The sequence below is a fragment of the Anomaloglossus baeobatrachus genome, chromosome 3 (genome assembly GCF_048569485.1).
Source record: "Anomaloglossus baeobatrachus isolate aAnoBae1 chromosome 3, aAnoBae1.hap1, whole genome shotgun sequence".
Taxonomy (NCBI): Eukaryota; Metazoa; Chordata; class Amphibia; order Anura; family Aromobatidae; genus Anomaloglossus; species Anomaloglossus baeobatrachus.
This window is the reverse complement of record NC_134355.1, coordinates 628158127-628184255: the sequence shown is the minus strand read 5'-3', so window position 1 is coordinate 628184255 and position 26129 is coordinate 628158127. Positions and strand designations below refer to the sequence as shown.

Below are 26129 nucleotides of genomic sequence, written 5' to 3'. Positions count from 1 at the left end.
TGTCAGCACACACCCAGCAGCACTGAAGACACGTTTAGAGACAACGCTGGCAGCTGGACACGACAAAATCTCCAAGGCGTAACTGGATAGCTCTGGCCATTTTTCTAGATTTGAAGCCCAAAATGAGCAAGGCTCCATTTGCAAAGTCATGGCATCGATGTTCATTTGGAGATACTCCTGTATCATCCTCTCCAGCCGTTGACTATGTGTCAGACTTGTTGTCTCTGGTGGCCTTGCAAAGGAGGGTCTAAAAATATTATGAAAAGATTCCATAAAATTGCTGTTACCAGCACCAGATACGGTGCCACTGGTACGGGTAGACTGTTGAAGATGACGAGACCGTCCCATGTTTGTCAAGTTACAACTGGGAGAATCACTCCCTGCACCTGCACGGTTGTTTGGTGGAAAAGCCGAGCTAAGATCGAGTAACAGCTTCTGCTGATACTCCTGCATACGTGCGTCCCTTTCTATGGCTGGAATTATGTCACAAAATTTGGACTTGTACCGGGGATCTAATAGTGTGGCAATCCAGTAGTCATCATCACTTCTAATTTTGACAATACGAGGGTCATGTTGGAGGTAGTGCAACAAGAAGGCGCTCATGTGTCTTGCGCAGCCATGCGGACCAAGTCCACGCTGTGTTTGTGGCATAGAGGTGCTAACCGTTTTTCTTCCTCTGACATCTCCCCCCAACCTCTTTCAACAGAAATTTGACCAAGGTCTCCCTCATCCGCTGAGTCTTCCATGTCCATGGACAGTTCGTCCTCCATTTCTTCATGTTCTCCTGCACCTTCCTCAACATTTAGCCTGCTACCATGCGCCCTTGTTGATCCCTGTCCCCCATGGTCCCATGCCTGCCGCGTTGGTGATGATGAACGTCTGGACCTTGGTGATGTTGTCCCTTGCGCATATGAATCCTCCTGTAGTTCCTCCCCTTCCTGTTGTCCCACCCCCTGACTCCGAATAGTGTTTAGCGTGCGCTCCAGCATGTAAATGACTGGAATTGTCATGCTGATAATGGCATTGTCAGCGCTAAACATATTCGTCGCCATGTCGAAACTGTGCAGAAGGGTGCATAGGTCCTTGATCTGAGACCACTCCATCAGGGTGATCTGCCCCACCTCTGCATCTCGTTGGCCCAGGCTATACGTCATGACGTATTGCACCAGGGCTCGGCAGTGCTGCCACAGTCGCTGTAACATGTGGAGAGTTGAATTCCAGCGTGTCGCCACATCGCATTTCAGGCGATGAACCGGCAGGCCGAAAGACTTCTGGAGCAATGCAAGTCGCTCAGCTGCGGCGCTTGAACGGCGGAAGTGAGCAGACAGTTTTTGTGCCCTGTTCAGAAGGCCATCTAGGCCAGGATAGTGTGTTAAGAATTGCTGGACAACAAGGTTCAACACGTGAGCCATACAAGGCACGTGTGTCACCTTGCCCAGGCGAAGGGCCGCACCCAGGTTTGCAGCATTGTCGCACACGCCCTTACCAGGCTGCAGGTTGAGCGGAGACAACCATTTATTAAACTCGGACCGCAGAGCTGACCACAACTCCTCAGCTGTGTGACTCTTATTCCCAAGACATGTCAAGCTAAAGACCACCTGATGCCGTTGCGCTCTGCTGCCAGCATAGTAATGAGGCGTGCGTGATTCCTTCTGCGCAGTGAGAACGCTGGTGGCCTGACCAGGCAGGCTTCGGGCGGAGGTGGAGGACCCAGATGAGGTGGAGGAGGCAGAAGCAGTGGCGGAACTTGGACAGACAGAGGATTGACACACAAGTCGTGGGGACGGCAAGACTTGTGCAGCAGACCCTTCAACATCTATCACCATAGTTACCCAGTGCCCAGTCAGCGACATGTAACGTCCCTGCCCATGCTTACTGGTCCAAGTATCAGTGGTGAAATGCACCCGTTCACACACAGAGTTTCTCAAGGAAGCGGTGATGTTGTGTGCGACATGCTGGCGTAGCGCGGGCACACCTTTCTTAGAGAAGTAGTGGCGACTAGGCATCTGGTACTGGGGCACAGCGACAGACATAAGGTCTCTAAAATCCTGTGTGTCCACTAGGCGGAAAGGCAGCATTTCGGTAGCCAAGAGCTTACAGAGGGATAGAGTCAACCTCTTAGCTTTGTCATGGGTCGCAGGAAGTGGCCTTTTATTTGACCACATCTGAGGGACAGAGATCTGGCTGCTGTGTGTAGACGGTGTTGAGTAGGGTGTCCCTGGAAAAATGCAGGTTTGTGAGGAAAGTGCAGGCGGAGACCTGATGTTGCCTTCATCCAACGTTTGTGCTATCGATGTCTGAGAGAGCTGTACACACTCACTTGTTTCCCCTTCCAAACCAACTGACGACCTACCAAGCAAACTGCCTGTTGCGGTTACAGTGGTGGAAGTTGTGCGTGGAAAAACAGGTGTGACAGCTGTCCCCACAGTCCTAGAAGATGAAGAGCGCGCGGATGAACTGGAAGGGGCAGGCGGTGGATGGTTCACTCCGCTAGGCCGCATTGCAGCAAGGTGAGCTTCCCACCGGGACATATGATATTTATTCATGTGACGATTCATGGAAGAAGTTGTCAAACTGCTGAGGTTTTGACCTCTACTAATAGAACCATGACAAATTTTACAGATCACATAATTTGGGCGATCTTTTGCTATGTCAAAAAAGGACCAGGCTAGGCAAGACTTAGAGGGCATGCGACCTGTTGATCCACCCCGACTAGTGCTCAGAGGCAGAGTGGTGGCTGAGGATGCAGTTGTAGACGTGCTACCAGTACTCCGATTCTGTCCAGGAAGGCGCAAGGTAACTTCGTCATCAGTTGCATCCTCCTCCACCACCTCTGTTGACCTCCTCGAGTGCCTGACTGTGGGTTGACAGTAGGTGGGATCTAGAACTTCATCATCAATTGTTGTGTTTGCACTCCCCTCCCCCTCAGACCGAGCCTCTTCTTGCCCTGACCGAATATTTAAGTTGTCATCCCAATCGGGTATCTGCGTCTCATCTTCATCAGTATGTTCCTCATTGTCTATAACCACAGGTGTTACAGTTTGTGACAAAGGGTCAACATTATGCTCAGAAACTTGGTCCTCACGGCCTGAATCAGAGTCACAAAGGTTCTGGGCATCACTGCAGACCATTTCATGTTCTGTACTCACTGTAGCTTGGGAGCAGACCTCTGATTCCCAGGCTATAGTGGGACTGAACAGCTCTGCAGACTCAGCCATCTCAGTTCCACCATACTGTGCAGGGCTGATGGAGACTTCAGAGCTGGGAGAAAGCAAGTTTGATTGGGATGACAACTCAGAGGACTGGTGTTTTTTGGATGCGGTACTTGAAGTGGCTCAGAGGGCACTTGTTGGACCACTTGAGATCCATTCAAGCATTTTCCTTTTTTGGCCATCATCTACCTTTGTTCCTGTTGTTCGTGTCCGTAAAAAAGGGAGCACATCGGATTGTCCACGCTAAGTAGCAGACATCTTACTTTTGCTGGTAGATGGTCTATCTTCAGCAGATGATAATGGAGTTTTGCCACCTTCCCCACAGACAAAACCTTTTTTTCCTTTTCCACCACGCCTCTTCCCCTTTCCACCAGCATCTGTCATTTTGCCACTCATGTTGATTGCGACAAGATTGTGCACTGAAAATGTGGTAGTAAAAATTGAGAGGTGGTGTAGATTTCAGCGGTGGTATAGCTTTATTAACAGCAGAATAAACAACAATAACTATCCCTGACAATGCAACTACGGCCCTTAAACTGGCAGCATAGTTTGCTAGTATAATGGCTTAGTAACAATGATTTTGAGAGTGCAATGCAGGCAGACGTGCTGCAAATATCTTTGCACTAGTGGGACTAGACAAAAGTCCAATAGCCACGTTTAGGATGCCACTAGGTACACTGAGTGTTTGCTAGTATAATGGCTTAGTTATAATGAGTTGGAGTGTGCAATGCAGGCAGACGTGCTGCAAATATCTTTGCACTAGTGGGATAACACAAAAGTCCAATAGCCACGTTTAGGATGCCACTAGGTACACTGAGTGTTTGCTAGTATAATGGCTTAGTTATAATGAGTTGGAGTGTGCAATGCAGGCAGACGTGCTGCAAATATCTTTGCACTAGTGGGACTACACAAAAGTCCAATAGCCACGTTTAGGATGCCACTAGGTACACTGAGTGTTTGCTAGTATAATGGCTTAGTTATAATGAGTTGGAGTGTGCAATGCAGGCAGACGTGCTGCAAATATCTGTGCACTAGTGGGACTAGACAAAAGTCCAATAGCCACGTTTAGGATGCCACTAGGTACACTGAGTGTTTGCTAGTATAATGGCTTAGTTATAATGAGTTGGAGTGTGCAATGCAGGCAGACGTGCTGCAAATATCTGTGCACTAGTGGGATAACACAAAAGTCCAATAGCCACGTTTAGGATGCCACTAGGTACACTGAGTGTTTGCTAGTATAATGGCTTAGTTATAATGAGTTGGAGTGTGCAATGCAGGCAGACGTGCTGCAAATATCTTTGCACTAGAGGGACTAGACAAAAGTCCAATAGCCACGTTTAGGATGCCACTAGGTACACTGAGTGTTTGCTAGTATAATGGCTTAGTTATAATGAGTTGGAGTGTGCAATGCAGGCAGACGTGCTGCAAATATCTTTGCACTAGTGGGACTACACAAAAGTCCAATAGCCACGTTTAGGATGCCACTAGGTACACTGAGTGTTTGCTAGTATAATGGCTTAGTTATAATGAGTTGGAGTGTGCAATGCAGGCAGACGTGCTGCAAATATCTTTGCACTAGTGGGACTACACAAAAGTCCAATAGCCACGTTTAGGATGCCACTAGGTACACTGAGTGTTTGCTAGTATAATGGCTTAGTTATAATGAGTTGGAGTGTGCAATGCAAGCAGACGTGCTGCAAATATCTTTGCACTAGTGGGACTAGACAAAAGTCCAATAGCCACGTTTAGGATGCCACTAGGTACACTGAGTGTTTGCTAGTATAATGGCTTAGTTATAATGAGTTGGAGTGTGCAATGCAGGCAGACGTGCTGCAAATATCTTTGCACTAGTGGGACTAGACAAAAGTCCAATAGCCACGTTTAAGATGACACTAGGTACACTGAGTGTTTGCTAGTATAATGGCTTAGTTATAATGAGTTGGAGTGTGCAATGCAGGCAGACATGCTGCAAATATCTTTGCACTAGTGGGACTAGACAAAAGTCCAATAGCCACGTTTAGGATGACACTAGGTACACTGAGTGTTTGCTAGTATAATGGCTTAGTTATAATGAGTTGGAGTGTGCAGAGGACAGGAGGGTACAGTGCCAGGATTGTGGGGCTCTGGGTAGAGGAATGGAAGCCTGCCTTTCTATTCCCTCCTAATGGGGAAATGCAGCGAGGAAATCCCTGACCTTAGCTACACAGACGCTGTCTCTGTTTTCAGGACCTGTCACCTATGGCTCTGACCCTGCCGGTACGACCCCTTAAAAGGACTTATAGAAAGTGCTATCCCTAAGCTGTCCAGCGCTGTGTATGGAGCGCATACAGCAGTATCGGCGATAGGATAAAGGACGGAGCTGCGCCAGTGATGTCTGACACCAAGGACGCAGAAGAGATAATGGCGTCCGGACGGGCAGATACTCGTTTTTATAATGCAGGGACATGTGACATGGACATCCTATCACACATGCCGTTGTTTCTCTGGCTAAAAGTCCACTTAGCTCTGTGTGTGTCTGGGATTGGCTGCCATAATGGCCCTCCCCACTACACGCGCGCGCTTAGGGAAGGAAGACAAGGAAAAAAAATGGCGATCGCTATTATACAAACAGCAGTGATCTGAAGGCGCTGTTCCCGCACACTATACACTGAAATTTCATAATAGTGTGAGTCACAGAGTGACTTACACTATTACAGCGGAAAGCCAGCTAGGAATTAGCTGTTTTTTTGCAGCTAGAACCATTATCGAACGTTTCTAGAACTATCGAGCTTTTGCAAAAAGCTCGAGTTCTAGTTCGATCTAGAACAGGCCCCAAAATCACTCGAGCCTAGAACTGGAGAACCTCGAACCTAGAACCGCGCTCAACTCTACTCTTGACATTCTCTTGATGAGCTTCAAGAGGTAGTCACCGGAAATGGTTTTCACTTCACAGGTGTGCCCTGTCAGGTTTAATAAGTGGGATTTCTTGCCTTATAAATGGGGTTGGGACCATCAGTTGTGTTGTGCAGAAGTCTGGTGGATACACAGCTGATAGTCCTACTGAATAGACTGTTAGAATTTTTATTATGGCAAGAAAAAAACAGCTAAGCAAAGAAAAACGAGTGGCCATCATTACTTTAAGAAATGAAAGTCAGTCAGTCCGAAAAATTGGGAAAACTTTGAAAGTGTTACCAAGTGCAGTGGCAAAAACCATCAAATGCTTCAAAGAAACTGGCTCACATGAGGACCGACCCAGGAAAGGAAGACCAAGAGTCACCTCTGCTGCAGAGGATAAGTTTATCCGAGTCACCAGCCTCAGAAATCGCAGGTTAACAGCAGCTCAGATCAGAGACCAGGTCAATGCCACACAGAGTTCTAGCAGCAGACACATCTCTAGAACAACTGTTAAGAGGAGACTTTGTGCAGCAGGCCTTCATGGTAAAATAGCTGCTAGGAAACCACTGCTAAGGACAGGCAACAAGCAGAAGAGACTTGTTTGGGCTAAAGAACACAAGGAATGGACATTAGACCAGTTGCAATCTGTGCTTTGGGCTGATGAGTCCACATTTGAAATCTTTGGATCCAACCACCATGTCTTTGTGCGATGCAGAAAAGGTGAACGGATGGACTGTACATGCCTGGTTCCCACCGGGAAGCATGGAGGAGGAGGTGTGATTGTGTGTGGGGGCTTTGCTGGTGACACTGTTGGGGATTTATTCAAAATTGAATGCATAAAGAACCAGCATGGCTACCACAGCATCTTGCAACGGCATTCTATTCCATCCGGTTTGCGTTTAGTTAGACCAGCATTTATTTTTCAACAGCACAATGACCCCAAACAAACCTCCAGGCTGTGTAAAAGCTATTTGACTAAGAAGGAGAGTGATGGGGTGTTACGCCAGATGACCTGGTCTCCACAGTAACCAGACCTGAACCCAATCGAGATGGTTTCGGGTGAGCTTGACCGCAGAGTGAAGGCAAAAGGGCCAAAAAGTGCTAAGCATCTCTAGGAACTCCTTCAAGACTGTTGGAAAACCATTTCTAGTGACTACCTCTTGAAGCTCATCAAGAGAATGCCAAGAGTGTGCAAATTAGTAATGAAAGCAAAAGGTGGCTACTTTGAAGAACCAAAAATATCAGACATATTTTCAGTTGTTTCACACTTTTTTAAGTATTTCATTCCACATGTACAAAATAAAGAAAACTCTTTGAATGAGAAGGTGTGTCCAAACTTTTGGTCTGTACTGTATATTTTTATATATATATTATATATATATATATATATATATATATATATATACACACATTCACTATCCAATGACAGTGATCAGTGAGCGGGGTCTAATGAAATGGGTCCCTGCATCTCATCCGGTGCTGGTTGGCTGTCAGTGACCGCTGTCAGCACGGACCTGTCACTGAGTTTTTATACAGTGACAGTTTTACTCCATTATGGACATAGTAGGTCATAATGCGGGAACTGACACCTGCTCATGGCGTTCTACAGTATGTCAGTCATTCGTCATGAAGAGGATAAATTGATTTTGGTATCTACAAAATGATATTTCGTAACTGGCATAAAGAAACGTGTCCATGTAGGTTATAAAGTGACAGTTAAAGGGTATTCTCATCTCCAAGATGAGCTCAGCATAATAATAGTAATATTAGCAAATACCTCTAATTAGAAATATATACCACCTGGTATAGGATACTAGAGATGTAAATACCCCTTTAATTATTGTATGAGCTATTTTCCATAAATGCATGCACATAAGTGTACACCACTAGGAGAAGTCATATATTATAAAGTGGGAGGGAAAAGAGAGAATTACTATGTGACTAAAATATAGCTTGTATTGATAAGAATTAAAATCTACTATTGTTAAAAGCTACATCATATTTTTTAACCCATAATAGATGCGCACCAGATGATACTGGGTTATCCCACAGTAATTAATTTCTTACTGATACAAAACACTACGTATAACAAATATACTGTAAATATATTTTTTTACAACATAAAAATACCCTATCTGATAAGAATATAAAGCCCCCTATAGCTCTGTACTCCATGCCTGCATCTGGTACTAATGCTCAGCTACCTTGTTGCCGCCTTAAGGGTTGCTAGGGAACTTCCTTATAAGGTAAGATGCCCCTTTAAGAATAGAACTCAGGGTTACATTATGACATCACAATTAAGAATCCCTATGTATACCAGTGTTTTCACTCTCATTCTCACTTTGACACTTGTGGTCATTGCTGTTAGTGATAAAGCTATATAGCTCTTCATATACAGATCGTGCTTTGCATTACTTTTATTTGAAATGTCTGGAATTTCTCCAGATAAATTTCAGGTGTTAGCACAACTTCAGGAGATTCTTATCAGCTATGACCCTGACTTTGTGCTACCACTACCCTGTGGCATCCTCAGCTTCACATACCGGCTGGTTATGAAGCTAGTGAGTGACTGCCTGACCAAATACAATCATGGTCAAATTAGCTCAGAATATCTTGAGCATTTACAGCAGAACATCAGGACAGCAGTACAAGAGGTAAATAGCAGACAATCTGCACAAATCTTATAAAAATAGTAATAATAGAAAGTAATAATGGAATAAAAATGTAAGTTTATTCTGTAAAAAGTACCCTAATAAGAATAGCCAAAGAGCCAAAATAGGGCACACAGGCTACATGAGAAGGGAGAGAGTGGGACCTAAAGGATTAATTGAATTAGTGGTGGGAAGGTTGTGGTTGTGGAGGAATAGGATTATTAACTATTTAAGAACAAGGGAATTTTTCACTTTTTCCGCTCCCATATTTTCATCACTTTCTTTCAAGAGTCATATATTTGTAGTGACAGACGTGTGAGGAGTTGTTTTTGTTGTTGCTTTTTTGCAAGAAGACTTGAAGCTGTGCATGGCTCTATTCTTTTTACCATACAATGTACTGAAAAACAGGAATAATATTCCAAATGTGATGAAATGGTAACGAAAATTCAATTCTGGTTTTGCTTTTAAGGCTTTCAATATGGAGAAAAATTACCTAAAAACATTATTCTCCATGTCAGTCTGATAACTATGATATCATTATAACTAGTGGGCCCAGATCTTGTGAGAATTGGGGGTATTAATGTGGAATATTAATAACTTACGCCTTGTACCAGTGCGCTTCTTGTAGAGTCTCATTTTTAAAAAGGTGTTGTTTTTCTCCTGGTTTAGCTCAATCTAATATCTAAAGCTGAGTGTATGTATGTACTGTATGTGTGTGTATGTGTGTATGTGTGACGCCCTAGCAGCAGTCGGACTGCTCGGCAGACACTTTGATGAAAAACAAAAAGGTTTTTTACGGGGGAGAATATTTGTGACGCCACCTGCGGTGTGCGGTAATAAGGAATACCGCCGCTGCTGTATGGGAGTGCCGGGGCTGATGGTGTTGGGGCAGCCTGGTGGTGATTCCCTCCGCAGGTAGGGGCCCCGGGACTCAGGGTAGGGAATAGGTAGGAACAGCCTATATTGATATAGGGCCGGCAGGGCGCTGGGGAGCCAGGGTACTCACTCAGGTGTGATGACGCATTCAGTGGACACAGACTCTGAGGTAAACAAAGTCTCTTGGTACTGCTGCACTCGGTGACTGCACGTGCGGTGGTCCCTTTCAGTGATTCTGTGGTGGACTGGAGCCTTCCTCCATACACTGTGTACTGTGTGTGTCCCTGGCCCCGTTGGCTTGAAACCTTCGGGTCCCGTCCCTCTTTTTAATTGGGACCTGCTCTTAGCAGCTGGCACGTGGGATTTTCTGTGACTGCTCTGTGTGGGAAGTCCTATCCCTCCGCTGTGCTGACGCCGCTAATCTCTGAGCCGTCAAGTACAGGCCACTGTCTGCGACCCAGCCAGGCTCTCCTCAGGGAGCTCTTAATCCCCAGGTCCTCTCTCTTTTTCAGTTACTACCAACTGTCTAACTGACTCCTCCCACCAGCCTGTCTGACTCATAGGTGGGCGGTTCCTTTCCCAGCTGGAACCACGCCCCTGGTGTGCCTGACAAGTGTAGTGTTTGGGTGACTAGGATTTGTGCTGTTAGTACAGAATCACTGTTGCGGACCCCGGAACCAAGGAGGGTGGGCCCTGCACCAAGGATAGAGAATAGTGCAGTTCCCTGTGACACCCTGGACTAGTCCAGGGGCGTCACATTCCCCCTTGGTTAAACGTAGCTCGTCCCCGAGCTACAGTGCACCCAGAGTGTTTATTTTTATCTGCAAAAAGTGAACATTTTAATAAGAAAAACATATCTATCCATCCCACGCAGGGGAGGCACTTGAACCCAACGTTTCGCTTTCCCAATCCTTCATCCCACCCCCAAAGTTCCAAAAGGAGGCAAGCCACCGCTCCTGTTGGTGGCCAGACCTGGGCCATATGTCTCCCAGGTCTCTCCTCCACCTGTGTCTTCTCCTGTAGGTGGGGATGCAGTCCGTGGCTATGAATGGGAAATAACCATTTACAATAGCACCAGTTCGTGCTGGCTACCACCAGTCCTGTAGCCAAAGGTCCATTTTCAATAAAACTTATCATTGGTCGTCAATCAGGTCATGAATCCAGGTAATTAAAATAAAATCAACATTCTTCTTATCAACACTCTATATCAACATGTCTTACATGACTATCTTTAGCATGGAAAATAGTAGAATTAAAAGCATGGAAAATACTAAACATTTTTAAATTTACTCTATATTTAGACTATTTACATTAGGGTAGAGTAGCCGGGTTCCGCTACCATTCCTCATCTCTGAACCTATGTGGGGGCTGACCAAAGTTCACACGGGTGGACCTTCTCAGCTCCTGGCTTCCCTCTAACCCTTGTACTGTGGTGTTTGCTACTACCTGTTCCCCACTACTGGTGCTAGGTGTTGTAGGTGGTAATCTACGTGTTCGTGGTGCTGGTATGGGTACTTCTCTAGGTGCAATGATTTCAGGCCTCCTTGGTTCTGGTTCTTCCGCGGGTTGCGGGAATGTGAGTACAGGCACAATCACTGCTCCATTGTACATAGGCCAATCTTCCGGGAAGTCACCTAGGATGGTGTGGATCACTCTCTTCTTTTTCTCAGTCACTTGAGGTTGGGGCTGTTCTTCCTTCTGGATGTTCAGGGGTTCAGGGCACTTTTTCAAGTGGTCACGGGAAATTACAGCTGTGGTTCTTCCTTGGTCCTTGCTGACAAGACAGGTCTTCTGGTTGTTGAAATTGGAAGGCTGGACCACATATGGCTCTCTTTCCCACTGGTCGTCCAGTTTATGCATCTTTCTTTTTCTTTTTAAGACCACTTCTCCTGGTGAAAATGGAGGGGCTTGGGCTTGCTTGTTAAAGCTTCTTTCTTGCTTTTCCCTACTTTGGTCCAGATTCTCCTCGACATACTCTTGAATTTGCCTGTATTGAGCTCTACGCTTGGTATCCCAATCTGCATTTGGGGAATAAACTTCAGGCATCTCAACTTCCATCTCCAGATCCACTGGCAGTCTCCCAGGTCTAGCCCTCATGAGATAAGCGGGTGTGCATTTAGTGGAACTCACAGGAATACTATTGTACATGTCCACAAGATCTGGCAATTTTTCAGGCCACTCGTTCCGCTCCTCAAGGGGTAGAGTTTTCAGCAGGTTGATGACTACATAGTTCATCTTCTCACACATCCCATTTGTTTGTGCGTGGTAGGGGGCAGTGCGTATCTTCTTACACCCATACAATTTACAAAATTCCTGGAAGATTTCTGCTTCAAAAGCGGGACCTTGATCTGTTAGGACGTGATCTGGGTAACCGTGGGGTCTGCAGAAATGTGCCTGGAAAGCCTTCGCCGCAGTGCTGGCAGTTAGATCTTTGACAGGTACCACCACCAGGAATCTTGAATAGTGATCTACTATGGTGAGTGCATAGGTGTACCCATTCCTGCTTGGTGTGAGCTTGACGTGGTCTAAGGCAACGAGTTCTAGAGGCTGGGTAGTTACTATTGGTTGCAATGGCGCTCGCTGACTGGTGCTATCTTTTCTCCTTAATGTACATGGACCACAGTTCCTGCACCAAGCTTCTATGGTATCTCTCATCCCAGTCCAATAAAAGCGACTTCTCAGCAACATTTCCAACTTCTTCCAACCAAAGTGCCCAGCTCTATCATGATAGGCCTCCAACACCACTGGTGCATATGCTGTGGGTATTACTATCTGGCATATTCTCTCATGCGTTTTTGGATTAATGAGACTTCTGCACAACTTGCCTCCATGGAAACACAGACGACTTCTTTCTTTCCACAATTTCTTAGCTTCTTCTGGAGCATCTGGTTCAAGGTGTGAATCAGCCTCGGATATCAATGCCTTTATCAATCTGATTGCAGGGTCATTATCTTGGGCTTCTTGCCAACCATGGTGGGGCAATGGGTTGAAAGTCGCCTCTTGCTGATCACTATAATATCGGGGTTTCACTCTATCAGTAGGGCGATGGAAAGCAGGTATCTCAATCTCCTCCAGGTCATCTTCATGCCTCCCATCATCACACAACTGGGGCATCCTGGACAACGCATCAGCGTTAGCGTTCTTGCGACCAGCCCTGTACTTTATAGTGAAATCGTAATTTGCCAGTCGTGCTACCCACCGCTGCTCCAAAGCTCCAAGCTTCGCCGTGTCCAGGTGTGTCAACGGGTTATTGTCTGTATATACGGTGAATTTTGCAGAAGCCAGGTAATGCTTAAACTTCTCTGTCACTGCCCAAACAAGTGCTAAGAACTCCAGCTTGAAAGAACTATAGTTCTCAGGATTTCTTTCTGTTGGACGGAGTTTCCTGCTGGCGTATGCAATCACCTTTTCCTTGCCATCCTGTACCTGGGATAGAACAGCTCCCAGCCCCACGTTGCTGGCATCAGTGTACAGCACAAATGGGAGGTTATAGTCAGGATATGCCAGAATCTCATCTCCTGTCAAAGCTGACTTCATCCACTTGAAGGACTTCTCCTGCTCCTCACCCCATGTGAATGGAGAGCCAGAAGTCTTGCCGTGCTTTCTTTGTCCGACTAGGAGATCTTGTAAGGGGGATGCCATCTTGGTATAGCCTTTCACGAACCTCCGGTAGTACCCCATCAATCCCAGGAATTGGCGCACCTCTTTGATGTTCTGAGGCCTGGGCCAGTTCTGGATAGCTGTGATTTTCTCAGGGTCCGGAGCCACACCTTCGGCACTTACCACATGCCCCAGGTATTGGACTTTGGGCTTCAGCAGGTGACATTTGGAGGGTTTTAGTTTCATCCCGTACCTGGAAAGGGCTTCAAATACTTCTGCCAGATGTCCCAGATGCTCCTCATAGGTCTTGGAATATACAATTACGTCGTCCAGGTACAGCAGGACAGTCTCGAAGTTGCAATGGCCTAAACAGCTCTCCATGAGTCGTTGAAACGTACCAGGTGCATTGCAGAGCCCGAATGGCATGCTGTTAAATTCACATAATCCCATCGGGGTGGCAAAGGCGGTCTTCTCGCGATCCTCCTCAGCAACGGACACTTGCCAATAACCACTAGTGAGGTCAAGGGTAGAGAAGTAATTTGCAGATCTTAATGCAGTCAAGGACTCTTCAATTCTGGGCAGTGGAGGCATCCTTATGTGTGATGTTGTTAATTCTCCTATAGTCCACGCACATCCTCATAGTGCCGTCTTTCTTCTTCACTAGGACTAGCGGGGCTGCCCAGGGGCTGCAACTATCACGGATGACCCCAGCCTCCTTCATACTTCTCAGCATGTCTTTGGCACACTGGTAGTGAGCAGGTGGTATGGGCCTATACCTTTCCTTTATAGGTGGATGAATGCCTGTGGGTATATGATGCTGAACCCCTTTCACCCTCCCAAAGTCTAATGGGTGTTTACTAAACACTTGCTCATACTCCTGAACCACCCTGTAGACCCCTTGTTTTTGATGTAGTGGAGTGGAGTCAGTACCTACATGTAACTCTTGACACCACTGTTCTTGCTGAATCTGGGAACTGTCTGTGGCTGACTGATCTGGTGTGGCTGAGGACTTTACTGTCTGGATGAAATTCTCACTCACAGTGTACAATTTGGCTATGGTAGCATACCTGGGCAGTCTAACCTCTTCCTCCCCGCAATTCAACACTCGCACGGGCACTCTCCCCTTACGGACATCGACTACCCCTCTGGCTGTCAGTACTGTAGACCAGTGCTCTGAAGGTAGGGCCTCTACCACTGCCTGGTAATTCTGTCCACGGGAGCCTACAGCTGCCCTGCACCATATCATCATCTCACTCCGTGGGGGCACTACCACAGGAGCTGCATCCATTACCCGTACACCGCCAATTTCCCCACCAGACAAATTTACCTGTTGCCTCTGCTGGAGGTCTCGAATCTCTCTTTGCAGGACCCTCTGGCGTCCCGTTCCTGCAGTTTCAGAGAGCTGTTGGAGAAGAAACAATACTTCCCCCATACAATTCTCAATAACATTAGTCCCCAAAATCATCTTAGGGTTCCGGTCACTAGGGTCATTCTGCACTACTATGAGTCCTTGGCGTGCTAACTCCACCCTGCCCACCTTGATGGTTACCTCCTTGAACCCGAGTTGTGTTACTGGTAAACCATTTACAGCATAAATGGTGAGGTCATTGTCCGGTGGGGCGAGTTCCTCAGTTGACCAGAATTTGGTATACAGTACTTGGGGTATAGTTGTTACCTGGGAGCCGGTATCAAGAAGTGCTGAAGTCGGAATCCCATCCAAGGTGATGGAAACGATGGTCCTTCCTCCAACATACCGCTCCCGCCAGTCTGCTGGGCCTTGTTGATTTAGTCCTGGGGAGTGGCCCTTGGCCCCAGGGGTGGCCCGTTTAAAGGACAATAACGGGCGTAGTGACCAGTCTTGTTGCACCTATAACAAACAAGGTTTTCATACCGGTCACGGTTCCTTCCTCTGTATGTCGAGGTCCTCCCTCTCATCCAAGGGACGTCATCTGGGCAGTTAGCAAGCTGGATCTTCTCCGCCGGCTTGGTCTTGGGCTTGAGCTGCATTGCCTCTAGGATCCTTGCAACATCACTGCTCAGCTGCTGCACCTGTAAAGACAAATCACTGGTATCGCCTGCAGGCGCTGCTGGGGTCTTTGGCTCTGGCAGTGCTCTAACAGGAGGTGGCACATGTAGAGGAGAAGTGCCGGCTTGCCAGGACGTAGCAGGAGAATCAGTTGGCTCTGGGGTTTGCAAAGCCTTGATGGCTCGGTCTTTTAAAACAGCAAAGTCCATTGCAGGATATTCCAGAGTCCACAGCCGTAGCTGCTTGCGGTCCTCCACTGACCCCAGGCCTTGCAGAAACTGTTCAACAAGCACCTTGTTTCCTTCAGCTTCACTGATGGGAATGGTTAGTTTGAGAGTCCGTAGCGCTGATTGCAGCCTCAGAGCATAGTCTCTAATGCTTTCTTGTGGGCGCTGCTTGCAGTTGTAAAACTTTATGCGGAGTTCTGCCTCAGTGCGGTTTTCAAAGGAAAGTCGCAGACGTTCAAAAATGGCAGTTACTGAGGCCCGGTCCTGATCTGTCCAGGTCTCCGCCTCCAGCTCTGCAGCGCCTGATAACTGGCCGAGTAGTACAGACGCTTGCTGCCGGTCATTCATCCCAAACATATCCAGGAGTGTGCGGATTTTTCTTTTGAATCCTTGCAGAGTGTCAGGGGAACCATCATATTGTGGTAGCCAGGTAGCGCCTGGCACATACGGTAAAGTCATTGGCATTATCTGCGCGGTCGCTCGTGCGTCCATGTCACCTTGATCTTGAGGGGGAACTGCCGCTGCGCTCGCTTCACCCGGCGCCGACATCTTTCTATGCCCCCTTGGTTTTCAGCAGCAAGATGGCGGCAACTGAATTTTTTTTTTTTTTTATTCACTTTGGGCTCAACAGTTTTGGAGAAGGCGCACGTCACCCAGGTTAGTGGGTCCAGTCCAATCCTGTTCGTGACGCCAAAAATCAATGTGTGACGCCCTAGCAGCAGTCGGACTGCTCGGCAGACACTTTGATGAAAAACAAAAAGGTTTTTTACGGGGGAGAATATTTGTGACGCCACCTGCGGTGTGCGGTAATAAGGAATACCGCCGCTGCTGTATGGGAGTGCCGGGGCTGATGGTGTTGGGGCAGCCTGGTGGTGATTCCCTCCGCAGGTAGGGGCCCCGGGACTCAGGGTAGGGAATAGGTAGGAACAGCCTATATTGATATAGGGCCGGCAGGGCGCTGGGGAGCCAGGGTACTCACTCAGGTGTGATGACGCATTCAGTGGACACAGACTCTGAGGTAAACAAAGTCTCTTGGTACTGCTGCACTCGGTGACTGCACGTGCGGTGGTCCCTTTCAGTGATTCTGTGGTGGACTGGAGCCTTCCTCCATACACTGTGTACTGTGTGTGTCCCTGGCCCCGTTGGCTTGAAACCTTCGGGTCCCGTCCCTCTTTTTAATTGGGACCTGCTCTTAGCAGCTGGCACGTGGGATTTTCTGTGACTGCTCTGTGTGGGAAGTCCTATCCCTCCGCTGTGCTGACGCCGCTAATCTCTGAGCCGTCAAGTACAGGCCACTGTCTGCGACCCAGCCAGGCTCTCCTCAGGGAGCTCTTAATCCCCAGGTCCTCTCTCTTTTTCAGTTACTACCAACTGTCTAACTGACTCCTCCCACCAGCCTGTCTGACTCATAGGTGGGCGGTTCCTTTCCCAGCTGGAACCACGCCCCTGGTGTGCCTGACAAGTGTAGTGTTTGGGTGACTAGGATTTGTGCTGTTAGTACAGAATCACTGTTGCGGACCCCGGAACCAAGGAGGGTGGGCCCTGCACCAAGGATAGAGAATAGTGCAGTTCCCTGTGACACCCTGGACTAGTCCAGGGGCGTCACATATGTATGTATGTATGTGTGTATGTATGTATGTGTGTATGTATGTATGTATGTATGTGTGTATGTATGTATGTATGTATGTATGTGTGTATGTATGTATGTGTGTATGTATGTATGTATGTACTGTATGTGTGTGTATGTGTGTATGTATGTATGTATGTATGTCTGTATGTATGTATGTGTGTGTGTGTATGTCCGCTAAAGGAATTTCCACCGTCGCATGTATAATCACGAAATTTTGCGCACACACTCCATTTGACTCAAGGAACGTCATAAACTATCTTTTGAGGGAAAATTTTAACCCTACGCTTTACAGTTATTCGCCAAAAGACCTGCCTCCATTAAAGTTAATAGGGCTGGGAGCCACAGTGCAGCCAGAACTCAGAAGAATGCGCAGCCACGCCCTTAAGTGGAATGTTGGCATGTCACAATGCAGCCAGGGAAAGAGACAGAGAGACAGACAAACAAAGAAATAGGGAAAAAATAGGGAAAGAGACAGACAGAGAGAGTCAGACAGGAAAAGAGACAGACAGACAGATAAAGAATGAAACAGACAGAAAGAGAGAGAAAGAGAAAGACAGTTACTATCCTGGGCAATGCCAGGTGCTACAGCTACTTGATATATATAATTGTGGGGTTATCATTGTTGAAGTCACCCCTAGATTTGGGTTGTAAAGTTAATAAAGGATGCAGTGACCGTTTTACACCAGTCACAAGCAGTCATGTGTCTTATGTACATACACTGGGTAAGGCGTATAGACAAGGACATTTAATGGTTTACAAGTTACCAGATTCCTTGTCAGTTCCCAATATAAGCATTTTAGTGCAGATAGGAGTAAGATGGTAACATAAAGGGCCTCCTCCATTCTGAACTTTCTCTCATGATTTTCTTGTTTATTTTCATCTCTATAGGCTGAAAGATCCCAAAGTGGAGAATTGGCCTTTATTAAAGAACTGGCCCAAAATGTCCTGAGGGTACTAGAGAACCCATCCTGCCAACTGGAGCATCAGGTAAGGATCCATCATCTTCTATATCTCATGTCATTGTTGTCTGATCTTCTCCAGATTTCCAGTCATGTAGCAGAAGGTCAGATTTATGATGTTTACGTTCTACCTTTGGTTCCAGGCAGACACAGGGTATAGTATGACAGCCTGTCTCCGCGGTTCTATCTGTGATGGCAGTCTGTACTCAGCGGTGCGGAGTTTATATTTATGCTTCTGTCTTGCTCGGTCATCACAGACTTCCTTCTTATAAATGCTGCAGTTCTGGGACATTATTAGAGAACAGTTGTATATACAAGTCCATTATGTATTAATGTACCTTTACTAGTGGGAGCGGCCGGGTATAGTTCATCCCATACTGAAATTATTAAGTAAATCCAGATTTAGATTTAGATATATATGGTATTTAGTATTTCTGAAATGTTATATTAATTGTATATATTATATCCATCAGGAAACATCAGAAGATGACTCCGAAGAAGGGCAGGACCTAAATATCCCTGACTGTGAGACGAGTCAGCAGGAGCTTAATACTGATCTGATAGAAGGTAAGCTGATCACCAATATTTTACATTCAAATGTCAAGTAATAGAGAATGGCAGAGAATATGCAGATTTACTCTTCATCCTCTGAATGAGGCCGATGGCTACACCAGAGCCCCCCATAGACAATATTGGAGGGCGCTCATATAATTCTGCTTCTTTTCTGGGGTTTTCTCATCTTAAAATATAAAAAGAGGCTCATGAGTCCCCGATCATATCATTGTTGGGGATTCAATCAAATTTGCCGCAATCACAGATTTATCTACTGATACAGACTATTACATGACATCTCTTCATTATTCATCATTATTTTAGGAACATCTGTGCCGGCAAATACTGAATGTGGAATATGTGAGACACCAGAGATCGTCCACGAATCTGCCAGTGTAAGTATCAGAGGGATGTCTGTATAATGATGACTGGGCACGAAATACACATCCCATATTATATCCCATATGACAATGGGATGTCTCTGTTCTTCATGTAGATCAGACCTATTATATGTGATGATGGCATTATTCCTGCCTCCTCTGTGTGATGACCCTTGTCATCCCCTGCAGTATAATAATATATTTATATGGAGGATACAACCCTTTAATATAAGAGCGTCTGTGGAGGGTCCGGCTTGTATGACGTCCTCTACATCTGCTGCAGTGTAATCAGCGGGATATAATATAGACGGGAGATGTTCCTGCATCTGGAGCTTTATTTTTCTGTAGTTTCTATGACCTAATATAATTTCTTATTAATTTATAGGCCGCGAGTGGATCCTTAAATGTAATGAGAAGTCCTTGTAAGAGCGACTTTGATCCGATCAAGCTGATCAGCTTTGGAAATTTTGGGTGAGCTTTTCTTTGATATAATATTTATTTCCAAGGACTTCTTATGACGACGCCTATGTCTATGTGTCCCGCTCATGCAATGTTCCCATACAGAAATTAGGAGTCGATATCACTGTCCACATTTGTTACTATTCAGGACAGATGGGATGGAGTGTGAATGAGGACCTCCTATAGGTGATCATTTATGGAGTGTTAGAAAAAAAAAAAGCCAGCACTAAATGTGCACTACAGCACTAAACATTCCAACTGTATTTATTATAAAATTGCGATTTTTGGCCAAAAATTGCAATTTCTTGAGCTACCCCACCACGTCACGGCAAATCTCATTTGGGGCAGTCCTACGCTAAAATATTTTTATAAAATGTGCCAGATGGCCTCACATATGAAATAGTAGAACTGCTCTTAGCAGCACTAACCTGGTTTATTTCAATCCCGTACCCATGACTGAGTCATGGCTGTGGGCGGGACAGGTCCAAGCAAATGCTGCATGAAGTAAATAGCCTGTGGACAGGGCCTGATGACTGTATGCGAACAGTCACCAACCGCCAAAATCTAGACAGGTGGAATACATCCCGAATTAGGGTGCATAGCTAGGTGGGGGTCAGTCACCGACCAATTGAATGAAAAAAAAAAACCAAAAAAGCCAGCACTAAATGTGCACTACAGCACTAAAAATTCCAACTGCACTTATTATAAATTTGAGATTTTGGGCAAAAAATTGCAATTTCTATTTTTATGGAATTTTAGTTTATGTATTTGTAGACACGTATTTCTAGAAATGGTCTCACATCTAGTATTAACCATTAGTACAGAAGATCATTTGATGAGGTCTACAGACAGATTATTAGTAACAATTGATAATTAATCATGGATTTTCCTTTTCTCCAGTGCCGTCCACTTAGTGCGCCATAAAGCCACAAAACAGATCTGCGCCATGAAGAAAATGGACAAGCAGAACCTGAATAATACATGGAGTCTTGAACAAGCCTTTCTGGAGAGGGACATCTCAGCAATTGCGGATTGTCCCTTTCTAGTCTCCATGTTCTGCTCTTTTCCTACTAGACGACATCTTTGTATGGTGATGGAGTACGCACCAGGTAGGACACATCCATTGTATATATATACTGCCCACGTCTGCTTAATCCTTATATATACCCAGATTGTGACCACATGGGCGGTTACATGTCCACACAGCATTTACTATAATGTATCTATTACCAAGATGCCTGAAAAATCATTGATCTCTGTGAAATCCTCGGGCGTATGTCCTGACTGAGCATGGCGGCAATTTCTGATAAGGATAAAAGCATAAATTGTTTATATTTGAGCAGTTTTTATAGATGGAAACTTTCGCAGAGAAATACATGAGGCTTGTAGATGGGGCCGGGCTCTATCTCTGTGTATAGGGTAACTCTGTAGTATACAATATATGTTGTGCATTATACAGTTTATCTCTATATATGATTTCCTGTTCCACTATCTTTGATTATTTCTCATTCACCCTCATCATGTGTAATTTACATTGTAACAAACCCTCACCTGTGATACTTGCTTTCTCGTGTAGGAGGAGACTGTGCCAGTCTCCTAAAGAACAAAGGTGCTTTTCCCAACGCCTTGGCTCAGTTGTACATTGCAGAAACAGTTGTCGCTGTGGAATATCTGCATAGCCATGGTGTGGTGCACAGAGACCTGAAGCCTCAGAAGTAAGTGACCCCTGTATTATAATGAAGGGGAAGAAAGTTACAGATTGTTATAGAGTCTATGGGTTATTACTGACGCCATCTTTTCATTCACAGCCTCCTGATAACAGCTACAGGACATATTAAAGTCACTGATTATGGGCTTTCAAAACTCGGCGTCATGAGACCAACGTCCAACGTCTACAAGGCTCCAACTGAGGACATCATCAGAGAGTTCTGTGATAAAGAGGTCGGCTTTACTTACAGGATCTTGTACTTTACAGATCTCTTCTCTTTCTCCTTATCTGATCATTTCTCATTTAGACGTTTCCTTTGATGTCATTTGTTGAAATGATATTTATTGATCATCATCCCTTGTTTTTGTTTGTTTCCAGACGGTTGGCACGGTTACCTACATGGCCCCAGAAGTCATCCTATTGAAAGGATACGGAAGACCTGTAGACTGGTGGTCATTAGGGATCATTCTATACACATTCTATTTAGGATATGAACCCTTTACTGGGGCTACCAAGAAGGAGATTATGCGCAGGATCGTCTATGGTAAGCAAAGTAATCTGAATGCCATGTGGTGTCTCTGTTATTTGCTTTGATTTGTTCTGTGCCCAAGTTTCTATTTTGTTAAGAAAAATGGGTTTTTTTTTAATGAAAATGAATTCAGATGTTTTATTTTATGTAATACTTGATTTTTATATAACAGCTGACATACCTTGGACATTTAATGAATACTGTCCTCCACCAAAAGCTAAAGAATTAATCATTGCGCTGCTCCGAAAAAATCCTGCACATCGACTTGGGACAGGTAATATTATCATAGTATTAATAATGATTTATTACACCTCATTGACAAGACAAATGACCATGCCCATGAGGACCAGCACTGATGGTCTTTACTCCACCTACTTGTCCATTCCCCATTCTTCATACTATGACTTTCACTACATTTCCTTCATGTCTGGCTCTGTTTTATCTTCAGTTCAGAATAACATAAACTGTACAGATATAGAGAAGTTTCTCTGACAATGACTGTGTTATTTTCCTTCTTGTCTTCCTTTTCCAGGAGGGGCAAATGAGATCAAAATGCATCCATTCCTGTGCGACTTGGACTTTGACAATCTGCTAAGTCAGAAACCCGTGTTCGTTCCTGATCTAAAGTCAGATCTGGACACCAGCAACTTTAACAGTAAGAAACATGAGACGTCCTCCGTAGAAAACGGCTGTGTGTCTTGTCTTTAATTTTGTGTGACAATCAGCTCCCACCATTATTAGTGATAGCATGGTGACTGTCTGACCAAGTCTTATGCTAATAATCTCTTATAACACATTACTTTGCAGCTCGCTATATGAAAAACAAACATGTGGATTCCGATGAGGAGGACACCAGTGAGGACAATAAGTGGCTAGAAGTCCGAAATTTTGTATCACCTTATCAAAGGTTTTGTAAAGTAAGTATGTGGCCAAAAAAATATATAAACCCTATAGCTATAAAAAAGTTTTAAAATAAATCTATTTTATATTTCTTAATTTATTTTAGCTATCTATCACCAACACTGAGAGGATGACCAATGAAGAGCCTATGTCACCTCCAGGATGTTCCAAAACCAATACTGAGAGGTTGACCAAAGAAGAGCCTGTGTCACCTCCACAGTGTTTTATAACCAATACTGAGGGGTTGACCAAAGAAGAGCCTGTGTCACCTCCAGGGGGTTCCATAACCAATACTGAGAGGTTGACCAAAGAAGAGCCTGTGTCACCTCCAGAGTGTTTTATAACCAATACTGAGGGGTTGACCAAAGAAGAGCCTGTGTCACCTCCAGGGGGTTCCATAACCAATACTGAGAGGTTGACCAAAGAAGAGCCTGTGTCACCTCCAGGGTGTTCTATAACCAGTACTGAGAGGATGACTAAAGAAGAGCCTGTGTCACCTCCAGAGTGTTCCATAACCAATATTGACAGGATGACTAAAGAAGAGCCTTTGTCACCTCCAGGGGGTTCCATAACCAATACTGAGAGGATGACCAAAGAGCCTGAGTCACCTCCAGGGGGTTCTATAACCAATACTGAGAGGATGACCAAAGAGACTATGTCACCTGCAGAGTGGTCCATGACCAATACTGAGAGGTTGACCAAAGAAGAACCTGTGTCACCTCCAGGGTGTTCTATAACCAATACTGAGAGTATGACCAAAGAGCCTGTGTCACCTCCAGAGTGTTCCATAACCAATACTGGGAGGTTGACCAAAGAAGAGCCTTTGTCAGCTCCAGAGGGTTTAATAACCAATACTGAGAGGATGACTAAAGGAGAGCCTGTGTCACCTCCAGAGTGTTCCATAACCAATACTGAGAGGTTGACCAAAGAAGAGCCTGTGTCACCTCCAGGGGGTTGCATAACCAATACTGAGAGGTTGACTAAAGAAGAGCCTGTGTCACCTCCAGGGGGTTCCGAAAAACCCTCAGACATGTGAGTAGATAATTATTATTATTATTATTATGTGATTTATAAGGGACAAGTAGCACAAATATAAATCCAGCATCCACCGCCCCATGATTGCTGATCTCTGTAGTTCTGGATTGTGAGAACACTGTAATAACAGCTGAATATGGAGACCAGCCATTCATTTCCAGTTCAATACAATATTACTAGTTGAGTCCATTATTTCTGGAAGAACGGGGTCCTGAGTGGGGAATCTCTTCCGTGTTTTCCTAATTGGCCTTACAGGCAGGTGCTCGTCCTTCTATATTGTTTTTACTTGTAATTTACTTGACTTTCTTCTATCAAACAGAAAGAAAGAATCTTCACTTTCCAAATCTGATGGTGGGAATCAGTGTTTCCCTGTCACTAACATTGCGGCATCCTCGCCCTCCGTCTCAGGTATGTACAGATATATAGATCATCCTATTATTTATCTACTCTCTTATATAGCGCTTTTAATTCCACCGCACCTTACAGACATGATCATCACTGTCCCCAGTGGGGTTCCCAATTTACATTCCCTATCAGTATGCCTTCGTAGTGTGGGAGGAAACCGGAGAATCCGGAGGATACCCACGGATTATACGGGAAGAACATACAAACTCCTTGCAGATGTCCTTAGCCTATAATCCAAAAGTGTAATGTGAATCTGCACATGAAGGATCAGGAAATTACTTACTTTATTCCCGTCGCCCCACTGAATTTTATTTTTCTTTGTGGGGGGTATATAAAATCCCGCATACGTTTCAAGAGTTATTGGGCCTTTATATTTGGTGCAAATGATTATGGTCTTTACCAATGGGGTGTGGCACACAGGATTTTTTGGGGGCGTGTCTTCAGACTTCTCATTATGGGAACTATTAGCCACGCCCCTATGGTAAACACCATAAAAATTAGCACAAAAAAATATATCTCTGAACTGAAAAGGGGACGGTAACAAATAACAACCAGCGAACTCAGGGGAGAGCGGGAATAAGAGAAAGGTGAATCCTGGACACTTTTCACCTGGTGACGAGTCCTCTATAAAGTTACACTGAAGGTTTATGGAACTGATTATATAATAACACTGTGTCCTGCTGCAAGTAATGTCATATTAATAAGCGCACATAGATCCTTGGGGAGACACCACATGGCGGCACACAGAATAGTGATAGGTGCATAGTAATCAGATCACATAACTTTATGAAGATACAAACCTAATCTTTTAGGAATTTATAATCAACATTTTTCTGACTTTTTGATTAGAATCTCCAGTTCAGAAGGGAAGAAGATCTGCTCTAAAACTGGGAAAAAAGCAAAAAACAGAGACTGTAGAAGAGGGGGAGAGAAGGCGAGGTAAGTGTGACCATAAGCTCCATGTTGTGTGATGTCAGTGAGAATTCATGTGCAGCAGATGTGATCTGTGGTGGGATTGTCACATCTATGATGGCTGACGATGGTCCCATACCTGTGTATGGAGAAGGTTCCTCTACCGTCCGGTCACAGTGACACCACTGTACTATCCTCTAATATGGAGTCCCATTACTTACATCAGTTTTTCATTTCTTCTCACAGGTTCTATCTTCCGCCGGATGATATCATCCTGCCGGCGTAGATTATCCAGGGCTGCTCGCGCTGTCAGAGAAAGCTGCATTTTTGCCTGCTGTCAGCGGGGCTCCATAGTCATCACAGAAAACCCCCTCATCTAGCGCCCTGAAGAAAATACAGCACATCCACCATCAATACTGTGCTTGTATGGAAGAACTTGTACCACCTATGGGCAGCACGGTGGCTCAGTGGTTAGCACTGTAGTCTTGCAGCAATCTGCAAGGAGTTTGTATGTTCTCCCCGTGTTTGCGTGGGTTTCCTCCGGGTTCTCCGGTTTCCTCCCACACTCCAAAGATATACTGATAGGGAATTTACATTGTGAGCCCCCAAAAAATGAATAAAAATTTAAAATTGATTCATATTTTAACTTAATTATTACTAATTTAAAACTTAATTATTAATGGCATATCAATACTATACATGTCATAAGTATTTGATGGGTTGGACACTGGAGATGAGCGAGTATCGAAATATTCGTATTCGCGATACTCGTAACAAGTACTTTGTAATACGCGCGTATTCATTCCGAATGGCGAGTATAATGCAAGTCAATGTGTAATTAGAGTAATTATCTGCTGGACTCCAACAGAAAAATACTCGCATTTCCCAATCAGAAGAAAATTACTTCCATTTCCCATTGACTTGCATTGTACTCGCTATTTGGAGAGAATATGCAATTATTACAAAATACTCGTTACGAGTATCACAAATATTTCGATACTCGCTCATCTCTATTGGACACCAAACAGGAGAAGAATGGTTCTTTGTCTCCCATTAATGCTTTACACCCTGGCCACAATTGGTGTGATGACCAGAGATTCTGTTATTCCTAAGGTTATGTGCACACAGCGCTTTTAAATGCTGCATACCTGCTAAGTAGTGATGGGCGAAAAAGTTCGGGGTCTGTACCGGATA

The 26129-nt window shown here is 45.1% G+C and overlaps 1 protein-coding gene across 1 annotated transcript; it reads left to right on the top strand.

The window, feature by feature from the left end:
- Positions 1 to 8448: 8448 nt before the first annotated feature.
- On the top strand, positions 8449 to 25569 carry LOC142297339 (microtubule-associated serine/threonine-protein kinase 4-like). The gene is made up of 16 exons (XM_075341574.1): positions 8449 to 8740; positions 17985 to 18083; positions 18529 to 18622; positions 18932 to 19002; positions 19373 to 19458; positions 20347 to 20555; positions 21023 to 21161; positions 21255 to 21387; positions 21533 to 21698; positions 21856 to 21957; positions 22216 to 22338; positions 22491 to 22600; positions 22690 to 23615; positions 23938 to 24026; positions 24873 to 24962; positions 25182 to 25569. The coding sequence occupies exons 1-16, from the start codon at positions 8513 to 8515 to the stop codon at positions 25313 to 25315; spliced, it is 2799 nt and encodes a 932-aa protein (XP_075197689.1). The 5' UTR covers positions 8449 to 8512; the 3' UTR covers positions 25316 to 25569.
- Positions 25570 to 26129: the final 560 nt, after the last annotated feature.

Coding starts and splice junctions, on each gene's coding strand:
- LOC142297339 (XM_075341574.1), top strand. CDS start 8,513: ATGTCTGGAATTTCTCCAGATAAATTTCAGGTGTTAGCACAACTTCAG. Junction 8,741..17,984: donor TCAGGACAGCAGTACAAGAG/GTAAATAGCAGA, acceptor TCATCTCTATAG/GCTGAAAGATCCCAAAGTGG. Junction 22,601..22,689: donor CTTATCAAAGGTTTTGTAAA/GTAAGTATGTGG, acceptor AATTTATTTTAG/CTATCTATCACCAACACTGA.